The 12,037-nt window shown below is 53.4% G+C and overlaps 1 protein-coding gene across 2 annotated transcripts; it reads left to right on the plus strand.

Annotated features, from left to right (window-relative positions):
• The first annotated feature begins 669 nt into the window (after nucleotides 1-669).
• NEPRO (nucleolus and neural progenitor protein) lies at nucleotides 670-12,037 on the plus strand. Of its 2 annotated transcripts, none has more exons than XM_038760263.1 (9): nucleotides 670-857; nucleotides 3,333-3,490; nucleotides 5,446-5,522; nucleotides 6,557-6,688; nucleotides 6,953-7,030; nucleotides 7,378-7,739; nucleotides 8,365-8,465; nucleotides 9,406-9,668; nucleotides 11,102-12,037. In XM_038760263.1, exons 1-9 carry the CDS (start codon nucleotides 761-763, stop codon nucleotides 11,502-11,504), a joined length of 1,671 nt encoding a protein of 556 aa, XP_038616191.1. In that variant the 5' UTR covers nucleotides 670-760; the 3' UTR covers nucleotides 11,505-12,037. The 2 variants fall into 2 exon arrangements, with proteins under 2 accessions (XP_038616191.1, XP_038616192.1); XM_038760264.1 differs by having other exon boundaries at nucleotides 3,336-3,490.

Raw genomic sequence — 12,037 nt, forward strand, 5'->3', positions numbered from 1 at the left:
TACATGTTTTGTCGTCTGTCTCCCCCTTCTAGACTATGAGCCCGCTGTTGGGTAGGGACCGTCGCTATATGTTGCCAGCTTGTAATCAATCAATCAATCAATCGTATTTATTGAGCGCTTACTATGTGCAGAGCACTGTACTAAGCGCTTGGGAAGTACAAATTGGCAACACATAGAGACAGTCCCTACCCAACAGTGGGCTCACAGTCTAAAAGGGGGAGACAGAGAACAAAACCAAACATACTAACAAAATAAAATAAATAGGATATGTACAAGTAAAATAAATAAATAGAGTAATAAATATGTACAAACATATATACATATATACAGGTGCTGTGGGGAAGGGAAGGAGGTAAGATGGGGGGATGGAGAGGGGGACGTACTTCCCCAGCGCTTAGTACAGTGCTCTGCACACAGTAAGGCGCTCAATAAATACGATGGAATGAATTTAGCTTTAATTCTACTTGTTCTGACTTGACACAGTAAGCGCTCAATAAATACGATTGAATGAATGAATGCTATTACTACTACTACTACAGAGGCGGCCCGGAAGAGGCAGGGCCCAAGGGGGTGGTGCGCGCGGCCCAGGCCGCCGCTTCGACTTCCGGCGGCGGCCACTTCCGCTTCCGGCGGCGCCGAGGGCCCCTCCCTCCGGCCGGGAGGCCGCTCGCTAGCTCGCTCGCCCGCCCGCCCTTCCGGCCTGCTCTGGCTGGCTCTCCCGACCCCTGACCTCTGACCTTTGACCCCTGACCCTTCGGCGATGGCGGCCTCGGCGTCGGCGGCCTGGAACCGCGTGCGGATCCCGAGCTCGGGGTCCATCAGCACGGTGCCCGTCCGCGCCGGGACCGCTCACGCAGGTGGGGCCCGTCGCCTGCTCACCCTTCTCGGGCCCCTGCTGCTTTCCCCAGTGCTTTCCCCCCCCCCCCCCCGCCCCCCCCAACTAAGCGCTCAATAAATACCATTCAACAGCAATGCTAATGGCATTTGTGAATAACAGTGATGATGGCGTATTTTAAGCGCGTACTATGCGCAAAGCACTGTTCTAAGCGACTTCTAGACTGTTGGGTAGGGACCGTCTCTATATGTTGCCAGCGTGGACTTCCCAAGCGCTTAGTACAGTGCTCTGCACACATTGAATGAATGAATGACTGGGGCGGTTACAGTCAATCAGTCGTATTTATTCAAGGCCCTACTGAGAGCTCCCCTCCTCCAGGAGGCCTTCCCAGACTGAGCCCCTTCCTTTCTCTCCCCCTCGTCCCCCTCTCCATCCCCCCCATCTTACCTCCTTCCCTTCCCCACAGCACCTGTATATATACTTGTACGTATTTATTACTCTATTTATTTTACTTGTACATATCTATTCTGTTTATTTTATTTTGTTAGTATGTCTGGTTTTGTTCTCTGTCTCCCCCTTTTAGACTGTGAGCCCACTGTTGGGTAGGGACTGTCTCTAGATGTTGCCAACTTGGACTTCCCAAGCACTTAGTACAGCGCTCTGCACACAGTAAGCGCTCAATAAATGCGATTGATGATGATGATGATTTATTGAGCGCTTACTGTGTGTGGAGCGCTGTACTAAGCGCTTGGGAAGTACAAGTTGGCAACATACCTTGGTTACAAGGTGATCAGGTTGCCCCCCCCAGACTGAGTACCCTTTTTCCTCTCCTCCTCCCCATCCCCCCCACCCTACCTCCTTCCTCTCCCCACAGTACCTGTATATATGTTTGGACAGATTTATTACTCTATTTTGTACATATTTACTATTCTATCTATTTTGTTCTAAGCGACTGGGTCGGTTACAAGGTGAACAGGTTGCCCCCCCCAGACTGAGCCCCCTTTTTCCTCTCCTCCTCCCCATCCCCCCTGAGCCCTACCTCCATCCTCTCCCCACAGTACCTGTATATGTGTTTGTACAGATTTATTACTCTATTTTACTTGTACATATTTACTATTCTATCTATTTTGTTCTAAGCAACTGGGGTGGTCACAGGGTGATCAGGTTGTCCCACAGGGGGCTAACAGTCTTTATCCCCAGACTGAGCCCCCTTTTTCCTCTCCTCCTCCCCATCCACCCCAACCCTACCTCCTTCCTCTCCCCACAGCATCTGTATATATGTTTGTACAGATTTATTACTCTGTTTTACTTGTACATATTTACTATTCCGTTTATTTTGTTAATGATGTGCATCTAGCTTTGCTTGTATTTATTCTGGTGACTTGATACCTGTCCACGTGTTTTGTTTTGTTGTCTGCCTCTCCCTTCTAGACTGTGAGCCCGTTGTTGGGTAGGGATCGTCTCTATATGTTGCCAACTTGTACTTCCCAAGCGCTTAGTACAGTACAGTGCTCTGCACACAGTAAGTGCTCAATAAATACGATTGATTGAATGAATGAATCCCCATTTTACAGGTGAGGGAACTGAGGCCCAGAGAAGTGAAGTGACTTGCCCAAAGTCACACAGCTGACAATTGGCAGAGCCGGGATTTGAACCCATGACCTCTGACTCCAAAGCCCGGGCTCTTTCCACTGAGCCACGCTGCTTCTCTGTTAAGCGCTACACTGCGGTAGATTCAATCAGTGGTATTTACTGAGCGTTTATTATGTGCGGAGCGCTGTACTAAGCGCTTGGAAGCGTCCGATACAGGTCATCAGATTGTCCCACATGGGGCTCACAGTCTTCACTTCTCTGGGCCTCAGTAACCTCGTCTGTAAAATGGGGAGGAAGACTGTGAGCCCCACGTGGGACAACCTGATAAACTTGTATCTCCCCCAGTGGTTAGAACAGTGCTTGGAACATAGTAAGCGCTTAGCAAATACCATCATTATTATAGTATAATCCCCATTCTACAGAAGAGGTTACCTGAATGAATGAATTGACAGAGGAAGATGGTGAGGGGGGGAGGTTGGAGGGGCCCTGAGCGGCGGAGGAGAGCAGAGAAGCAGCGTGGCTCAGTGGAAAGAGCCTGGGCTTCGGAGTCAGAGGTCATGGGTTCAAATCCCGGCTCCACCACTCGTCAGCTGTGTGACTTTGGGCAAGTCACTTAACTGCTCTCGGCCTCAGTTACCTCATCTGTAAAATGGGGATTAACACTGTGAGCCCCACGGGGGACAACCTGATCACCTTGTAAATTCCCCAGCGCTTAGAACAGTGCTCTGCACATAGTAAGCGCTTAATAAATGCCATTATTATTATTATTATTATTATAATTGCCGGGCGGCGGGGAGCTCTGGGTCCAGCCCTCTTAGGGTCGCGGGAGGTGGGGATGCCGGAAGACTCCCCCGTCCCCGAGCCCTCCGTGGTCCACCCTTCCTTCTTTTTTTCCTTCCCTCAGCAGCGAAGTGCCTGGCGTCCGTCAGCCGGGAGAGCGACCGCGTCCTGAAGGTCCTGAGCAGCCCAGCCTTGGAGGCGGAGAGCCTCCTGCTGCGGGCCGTGCTCTACAGCCACCACCACAGGATGGGCCGGCACAAGCCCCACCTGGCCCTCAAGCAGGTCAGTGCCGGCCAGGGCCGTACCCACCACCCACAGCCTCGTCCTCGCCCCACTGCGCACCGGGGAGCGATCGATCAGTCGTATTTATTGAGTACCCGTAGGTGCAGGGCGCTGTACTAAGCGCTTGGTAGAGTACAGAACAGAATTAGAATTCTCCTTCTCCAGCCCAGCCCGCACCCTCCACTCCTCCGCCGCTAATCTCCTCACCGTACCTCGTTCTCGCCTGTCCCGCCATCGACCCCCGGCCCACGTCATCGACCCCCGGCCCACGTCATCCCCCGGGCCCGGAATGCCCCCCATCCCTCTGCCCATCCGCCAAGCTAGCTCTCTTCCTCCCTTCAAGGCCCTGCTGAGAGCTCACCTCCTCCAGGAGGCCTTCCCACACTCAGCCCCTTCCTTCCTCTCCCCCTCATCCCCCTCTCCATCCCCCCCCATCTTACCTCCTTCCCTTCCCCACAGCACCTGTATATATGTATATATGTTTGTACAGATTTATTACTCTATTTATTTGTTTATTTTACTTGTACATGGCTATTCTATTTATTTTATTTTGTTAGTATGTTTGGTTTTGTTCTCTGTCTCCCCCTTTTAGACTGTGAGCCCGCTGTTGGGTAGGGACTGTCTCTAGATGTTGCCAACTTGTACTTCCCAAGCGCTTAGTACAGTGCTCTGCACATAGTAAGCACTCAATAAATACGATTGATGATGATGATGATGATAATTAGCAGTCATGTTCCCTACCCGTAACAAACCGAATGGCCGCCTTACTGCCCGCTGGCCACCGCTGCCAATGTAGTCTTCCCACTGCACACCAGGAGTGGTGACTCTACTGGCCACCTCTGCCAACGTCGTCTCCCCACTGTGCACTGGGCCGCCTCTGCACTGAGCCCCGCAACCTCCCGCATCCCGGGAATGCCCGCTCTTCCGCCCACTGGGCACCGCTGCCAACTTTGGCGTGCCCCAGGAATGCCCACCCTTGTTTAGGCCATTTTTCTGTTGACGGAGCAGCTGGGCAAATGAATTGGGCTTTGTAATCGCATCCACCGCTCCCCATGGTGATCCACGCTATTCCTGAGCGCTTTGTGTGGGCACGGCACTGTATTAAACACTTGGGAGAGTACAGTGCCGACAGATCGGGTAGGCACCTTCCCAGTCCACAGTGCCAGGCATTTTAAATAAATTGAGTATGTGAATGGGCTGAAGGTGGGGTGACTGTCAAGTACTTAGAGGAGATGGTCTGTGCGGAGCAGTGTGGTCTAATGAAAAGAGTCTGGGAGTCAGAGGACCGGGGTTCTAATTCCAGCTCCACCATTTGCCTGCTGTGTGACCTTGGGCAAGTCACTTCATTTCTCCGCCTCCATTATCTCCTCTGTAAAATGGGAACTCAATCCCTATCCTTCCTCCTACTTAGATTGTCATCATCATCAGTCGTATTTATTGAGCCCTTACTATGTGCAGAGCACTGTACTAAGCGCTTGGGAAGTACAAATTGGCAACATATAGAGACAGTCCCTACCCAACAGTGGGCTCACAGTCTAAAAGGGGGAGACAGAGAACAGAACCAAACATACTAACAAAATAAAATAAATAGAATAGATATGTACAAGTAAAATAAATAAATAAATAGAGTAATAAATATGTACAAACATATATACATATATACAGGTGCTGTGGGGAAGGGAAGGAGGTAAGATTGGGGGGGATGGAGAGGGGGACGAGGGGGAGAGGAAGGAAGGGGCTCGGTCTCGGAAGGCCTCCTGGAGGAGGTGAGCTCTCAGCAGGGCCTTGAAGGGAGGAAGAGAGCTAGCTTGACGGATGGGCAGAGGGAGGGCATTCCAGGCCCGGGAATGCCCGGGATTGTGAGCCCTGTGTGGGCCAGGGGCTGTGTCTGACCTGTTTGCCCCTCTGTCATCTCTGCAACCCTAATCGCCCCCCGCCCCCCTTTCCTCCCCTAGGTTGAGCAGTGCTTGAAGCGTTTAGAGTCTATGAGGTTGGTGAGCTCCATCGGAGACCTGTCTGCGTTGTGCACCGAGTAAGTGTCCGGCGCGCGTTCCTCCGTGGGTCTGCAGCGGCCCCGGGGACTGACCCCGGGGCTACCTGTCAGCTGGGGGCTCGGCCAAATCCGATCATTCCCGTCCGAACGTGGGCCCGCTCATCGATATTTGGGTACCGGGACCCCGGGTCAATATTTTTAACTGAAGCAGCATTATCGAGAAGGAGTGGGGCCCAGTGAAAAGAGCACAGGACTGGGAGTCAGAGGACCTGGGTTCTAATCCCGACTTTGCCGAATGCTTGCTGTGTGACCATGGGAAAATCGCCTCACTTCCCTGTGGCTCAGCTCTACCGTTCTCCCTCCTACTTAAATTGGGAGCCCCAAAGAGGGACGAACGTGGGCCCGCTCATCGATATTTGGGTATCGGGCCCCCCGGTCAATATTTTTAACTGAAGCAGCATTATCGAGAAGGAGTGGGGCCCAGTGGAAAGAGCACGGGACTGGGAGTCAGAGGACCTGGGTTCTAATCCCGACTTTGCCAAATGCTTGCTGTGTGACCATGGGCAAATCGCCTCACTTCCCTGTGGCTCAGTTCTACCGTTCTCCCTCCTACTTAAATTGGGAGCCCCAAAGAGGGACAGAGACTATGTTTGATCTACTTAATTTGTACCTACCCCAGCGCTTAGAACAATGTTTAACACATAGTGAGTGCTTAGAAATACCTTTTTTTTTTTAAAAAAAGCCACCAGCTTCCCTCCGATCCCGCAATTCCAGAGCAGCCCCCACATCTCCAGCGGCTTGGGATGGGAGGGCCAGGGCTCTAGAGCTAGGTGGGCGGGGGGGAAAGGTGACCCAGGGGACCCCTCCCCACCCCAGGTGAAACACCCTAGGTCCGGACCAACTTGCACACAATGTCACGTGTGACATCGTGACTTTCGCCGCGACCCCGGGATGTCACGGGTGAAGTCCCGTGCTTCCGGATCTCCGGTCGCCGTGTGGGCCGCCCGGGTGCCGCCCGACCCCGCTTCACGGAGATGGGGAACTCACAATCTCTTTTATCTGGGCCACTTGAGGGACAATCCGTCCAGAAACGCGGCCGAGTGTATCGTCCCCAGCCAGCCGGTGGTGGAACTGGCGCTGATGAAGATTCTGGGAGCCTGCAAGCTGGTTCTCCGCCTTCTCGACTGTTGCTGTAAAACATTCCTGTATCCTTCCCGAGCACTTCGTGGCTATTAGAAGAGAGCTCCGCTGGGGTCATCAGCTGCTTCTCGGAGTGCAGCTTCTGGTGGGAGTTACCCTGAAACGCTGTCAGTTACCAGTTAGACACATGGAGGGGGACGCAGGGAATCGGAGACCAGTGTTGCGGTCGACGATTACTCTTAACCTGACCAGACTTCAGCTCACCTTAGCGATGATTCTCTCGGTTCTCTCAGCCGTGATTTCTTGCCTTAAATCGACTGACTCTCCAGACTGTTCGTTAAGCATCTCTGCGTACGCGAATTTCTCGTCTTAAACCTGGTGGTGGCCGGATTGGTGAGCAGATTATGGTTCGTTCGGCCTTCTGAAATATCTTTTGGGTTTCTTGGCTACTAGCGTTATCGTTGCTCCCGTTGGTCGAGCCCTCACTGTGCGCAGAATCCTCCTCCCTCCTGTTTAGGCTGGGAGGAGCCCCAGATGGGACGGGGACTGTGTCTTCTGATGCAGAGTAGGCACCGAACAAATACCGCTATTACTGTCCCCGTCAGTCTTCCGTCCAACCCTTTGCGGAAACAAGGGGCCGGTTTGGAAGAAGGGGTGATCAGGGGCCGGGATGGGGCCGGCGGATGGGCCTGGGAGAGTTTGGGGGCAAGGCAGGGAGTAACGGTCGTGCCCCGGGCTTGTCTCCCGTCTGCAGGGTGCTGTTCAGGGCCGTGTTGAAGAAGCTGACCTGGCTGTACGAGCCGCTGCTGGAGTTGCTTCTCAAGTCGTCCGAGGCCCGGCCCATGCCGTACTTCCAGGACTTCCACTTCCCCCTGCGGATCGCCGAGTTCCTCGGGCCGGCCTACGCCGAAGTGCTGAACCAACAGCCCCCAAGAGCCCTGGCCGGCAAGGGTGTGACGAGACTGCTGAATAAGCTGTTTCCCGCTCAGCGGGGCTTGGCTACTCCCGGGGAGGAAGCGGAAGCGGGACCCAAAGTTCTCCCGAGGCCCGAGCCGGAGAAACAGGGGAGCCACGTGGATCTCGGCCGGCCGGTGCCAGCGAGGGGGGCTTCGAGGGGTAACTGGGCGCACCTCGGGCATCCCCCGGAGGGTGGGTGGGTGGGTCGGCCGGTCGGCGTTCCCCTGGCAGGCCCAGAATATCCCCGGGCCGAGCGCGGAGGGGAGAGCCCGGAGCCTCCTGAATCGGAGGCACTGATGGGTCAAGCCTTTTCAAACGTAGTCGTCGTGAGCGAACGGGCCGACATCACTTTGGGTCGGGCCGAGGCCCGTCACCGACTCGAGGCTCGGAGGGGCGGTGGACATTTGCCATAGTGGTGTCAACTTGGAACCCTTCAGAGCCCCCCACCTCCCCTCGCTGACTGTGTCCAGAATGGGGCGAGAAACACACTTTGGTGATGATTTTTACTATGCGTCAAGCACTAAGTGCTGGAGGTAGATACAAGCTCTTCAGGTTGGACACCGTCCCTGTCCCACATGGAGCTCACAGTCTTAATCCCCGTTTTGTAGATGAGGGAACTGAGGCCCAGAAAAGTGAAGTGACTCATTCGAGGTCACACAGCAGACAAGTGGCAGAGCCGGGTTTTGAACCCAAGTCCCTCCCTTAGCACCCACGTTTGGGGGCAGGTTCGGGGAGTTTTCCGGGGAAAAACCATTCCAATCCCAGATCTCTTCTGCCTCCACAGAGAAGTTAATGAAACTTGACGTGAAGACTTTGTGCAGGCCACCGAAACCCAAGACGGCAGAGGTCCAGGTGCCTTCCCAAGTGGCTGACGATATTCCCCAGGTAGGTTCTGCTTCACCTCTCAGTTGTTGTTTTTAGAGGCGTTTATTAAGCACTTACCAGGTACCAAGCACTCACTGTGTGCTAGGCACTGTGGTAGAGGCAAGATATCACGCCCGACGGGGACTAAGGAGAGGGAGAATAGATATTTCATCCCCAATTTATAGATGAGGGAACCGAAGTGCTGAGGAGTTGTGATTTCCTGCTCCATATCACTAGCAAGGCCTGGATCACGATTATCGAAGCATTATTTCATGTATTCCTTTTCCCATTCCCCCCTGCCTGAAAACTAATTGAGTGTCTGTCTCCCCTTCTGGGTTATAAGCCCTCTGAGGGTAGGGATCGTGTCTACTAACTCTGTGCTATTAATTGATTTCGAATCCTTTGGGATTCTAAAGAACTCCGTAGGAAATCTCTTTCTCCTGCCTAAACTCTGCAGACTTCAAATAATCAAATTACGTATTCACCTTAATGTCTGTCTCCTCTGGGCTGTAAGCTGGTTATGAGCCGGGAACATATCCGCTAATTCTCTTATATTAGAGTCTTCCAAGTGCTTAATGCAGTGCTCTGCACATAGTAAGCGCTCATTAAATTCTATTGATTGATACAGGGGAGAACAACAGAAGAACCAGCCTCTATCGTGTTTGACTTTGCATTTTAAAGCGATGAATAGCCAGCAGAACACACATCTTCCTCTCTATTTTCCTTCCCTTTCATTTGGGGTTTGGGAGGAGCGAGGAGTCCCGAGGAGGAGAGCTGAGATGGAGAGGAGCAAATTTCAGCCAGGAGAGAGACGGGGGGAGAGGAACCGATCAGGATGGTGGGAGCGGTGACGTGTGGGATTGATTGGGGCGGGTGCCGGGCCTCTGAGCGGGCGTGATGTGGTCAGTCTTGATGTCTTCTTTTCATTTGTTTTGTTTTTCCTCTGCTTACCCCCTCCCAGGATATACCGTTTAAGACCAAACGTCCTGCTTCCGACGCCCGATCTACCAGAACTTCTTCATCCGGCCAGTCAGCGAAGTCCTTGGGTGGCACGGCCCTGGTGTCGCGACTTCGAGAGGCCCAGTGTTTCGCGCAGCTGTCGGAAGTGCTCCGGACGGCCGTCGTCTGGTGCAGGAGCCAGAAGCGCCCAGCCGAGGCCGTCTTTCTGGGAAACAAGCTCCTGAAAAGCAACCGATTAAAGCATGTGGAAGCTCAGGGATACAGGCATGTGTGGTTTCAGGGGCTCCGTTAGGGTTCGCGAGCTGCTTTATTACTTAAGACGGTCTAGACCCAACTTCAGTTCATTGCCGTCTACCTCCTGGGACCCTTTCGAGAAAGTTGTGCCGGAGCCTAGGTGGTCCATCCTGGTGGTGGATGTGTTGGGGTGGGGAGGGGAGGAGAGTGTGGGGGGATTTTGTTGGGGTGGGGCGGGGGAGTTTGCACCTCTTCCTCTTTCCTGGGTGTTGCCCTTCAGTCCTGGAGAAGAGCAAACAGGAGCTCCTTTGACCAAGCCCAAAAGACAACTTTTTCTGCCCTAAAACAATAGCGTATCAGGCACTGTCCTAAGTGCCGGGGAAGATACAAGATAATCAGGTTGGACACAGTCCGCGTCCCCCATGGGGCTCTTGGTCGTCATTCGCATTTTCCAGGTGAGGTAACTGAGGCACAGAGAAGTGAAGTGACTTGCCCAAGGTCACCGAGCAGACAAGGGGCGGAGCTGGGATTAGAACCTGGGTCCTTCCGACTCCAAGGCCCGGGCTCTTTCCTCTAGGCCACGCTGCTTCTCAACTTCTCCGCTTCCCAGTATGCCTTCTATATGACCTTGGGCAAATCACTTCACCGTGCCTCCAATGCCTCATCTGTAAAATGGGGATTGAATCCTACTCCCTCCGGTTTAGGGTGTGAGCTCCATATGGGGAAGGGACGGTATGTCCAACCTGATTATTTTCCATCTTCCCTAGCAGTATAGTGCTTGACCCAGGGTAAGTGCTCAACGTTCACTCATTCATTCAATCGTATTTATTGAGCGCTTACTGTGTGCACAGCACTGTACTAAGCGCTTGGGAAGTACAAGTTGGCAACATATAGAGACGGTCCCTAACCAACAGTGGGCTCACAGTCTAGAAGTCACAGTCTAGTCTCAACACATGCCATTAAAAAAAAAAAACTTAGACTTCGACAGTTGATGATGATGATGGTATTTGTTAAGCGCTTACTATCATCATCATCAATCGTATTTATTGAGCACTTACTGTGTGCAGAGCACTGTACTAAGCACTTGGGAAGTACAAGTTGGCAACATATAGAGATGGTCCCTACCCAACAGTGGGCTCACAGTCTAGAAGAACTTAGACTTCGACAGTTGATGTTGATGATGATGGTATTTGCTAAGCGCTTACTATGTGCAAAGCACTGTTCTAAGCGCTGGGGGGGATACAAGGTGATCAGGTTGGCCCACATAGGGCTCACAGTCTTAATTCCCATTTTACAGATGAGGGAACCGAGGCAAAGAGAAGTGAAGTGACTTGCTCAAAGTCACCCAGCTGACAATTGGCAGAGCCGGGATTTGAACCCATGCCGTCTGACTCCAAAGCCCGGGCTCTTTCCACCGAGACAGTTCTTAAGTTTTCCCTTTTTTTTTTTTCCCCCTCTTACAGCTTACCGAAGAAGTTGAACTGTATGAAGACTTCTGTCTGCAACCGCCTCCTCCGGGCCTTAGGGAAGAAAGCTCCTAGGCGGCAGCAGATGCCACCCAGTTCCCAGACTCCATCCGAGCAGAGGCCGGGGAGCATCCGGAGAAAGCCGGTCCGTGCCGTCTTAAAGGAAATCCGGCCGGACCCCGAGCAGACCGAGAGTCCCGTCTCCGGCCCCTGCGTTGAGAGGAGCGTTTCGCCTGCCTCGGCTGAAAAAACCGAGTTCCCGCCCTTGCTCCGCCTCTGCGCGGGGAACGGAACTCCTAAATCCTCCGCGTCAAGTGGGGCCAAGCAGACCTCTGCCGCGGCTTATGCCAGCAGGGAGAGGGATGACATCGATGATATCTTTTCGTCAATCGGGCTCTGATGAAGGAAGAGGATGCTTCGGGAAGAAGGTGGGGTTGGGAGGTTCCCTCCCTCCTCCGCGATCCTGTTGGGGCAGAGCCGGACTGCACCCTAGGAGTCCAAAACACTGACCTCTCAAAGGGATGCCGAGGCCCAAAGCCCGGACCGGGCTGTGCCAAGCCGGCTTTGATCGAACCCTGTCCCCCTGAAACCTTCGGGCAACTCCGGGCCTGTGGCAGGGAGACGGGGATGGGGTGTCACCTATGCCGTACCCTCGTAACACCCTCTGGGATGTATCCTCTGGGACCCGGGGGAGGAGGGGGGGGACAACACGGTGCCGCGGTTCTGCCACGGACTTGGACTGCGTTGGAGCCTGGGGCGATAAAAACAACTATGGTGTTTGAAAAGCCTTTTCTGCGTGCCCAACACGTTACTAAGCACGGGGGTAGAGGCGATTTAAATGTACTGAGCACAGTTCAAACAAGAGGTGGAACGGGGATGCTTCTGCCTCCCTCGAGGGGCAGTTGGGAGGCCAATTAAAGCGCTCAAAATATT

This window comes from Tachyglossus aculeatus, chromosome 18, assembly GCF_015852505.1.
Source record: "Tachyglossus aculeatus isolate mTacAcu1 chromosome 18, mTacAcu1.pri, whole genome shotgun sequence".
Classification (NCBI taxonomy): domain Eukaryota; kingdom Metazoa; phylum Chordata; class Mammalia; order Monotremata; family Tachyglossidae; genus Tachyglossus; species Tachyglossus aculeatus.

Coding starts and splice junctions, on each gene's coding strand:
- NEPRO (XM_038760263.1), top strand. CDS start 761: ATGGCGGCCTCGGCGTCGGCGGCCTGGAACCGCGTGCGGATCCCGAGC. Junction 858..3,332: donor CGCCGGGACCGCTCACGCAG/GTGGGGCCCGTC, acceptor TCCTTCCCTCAG/CAGCGAAGTGCCTGGCGTCC. Junction 8,466..9,405: donor TGGCTGACGATATTCCCCAG/GTAGGTTCTGCT, acceptor ACCCCCTCCCAG/GATATACCGTTTAAGACCAA.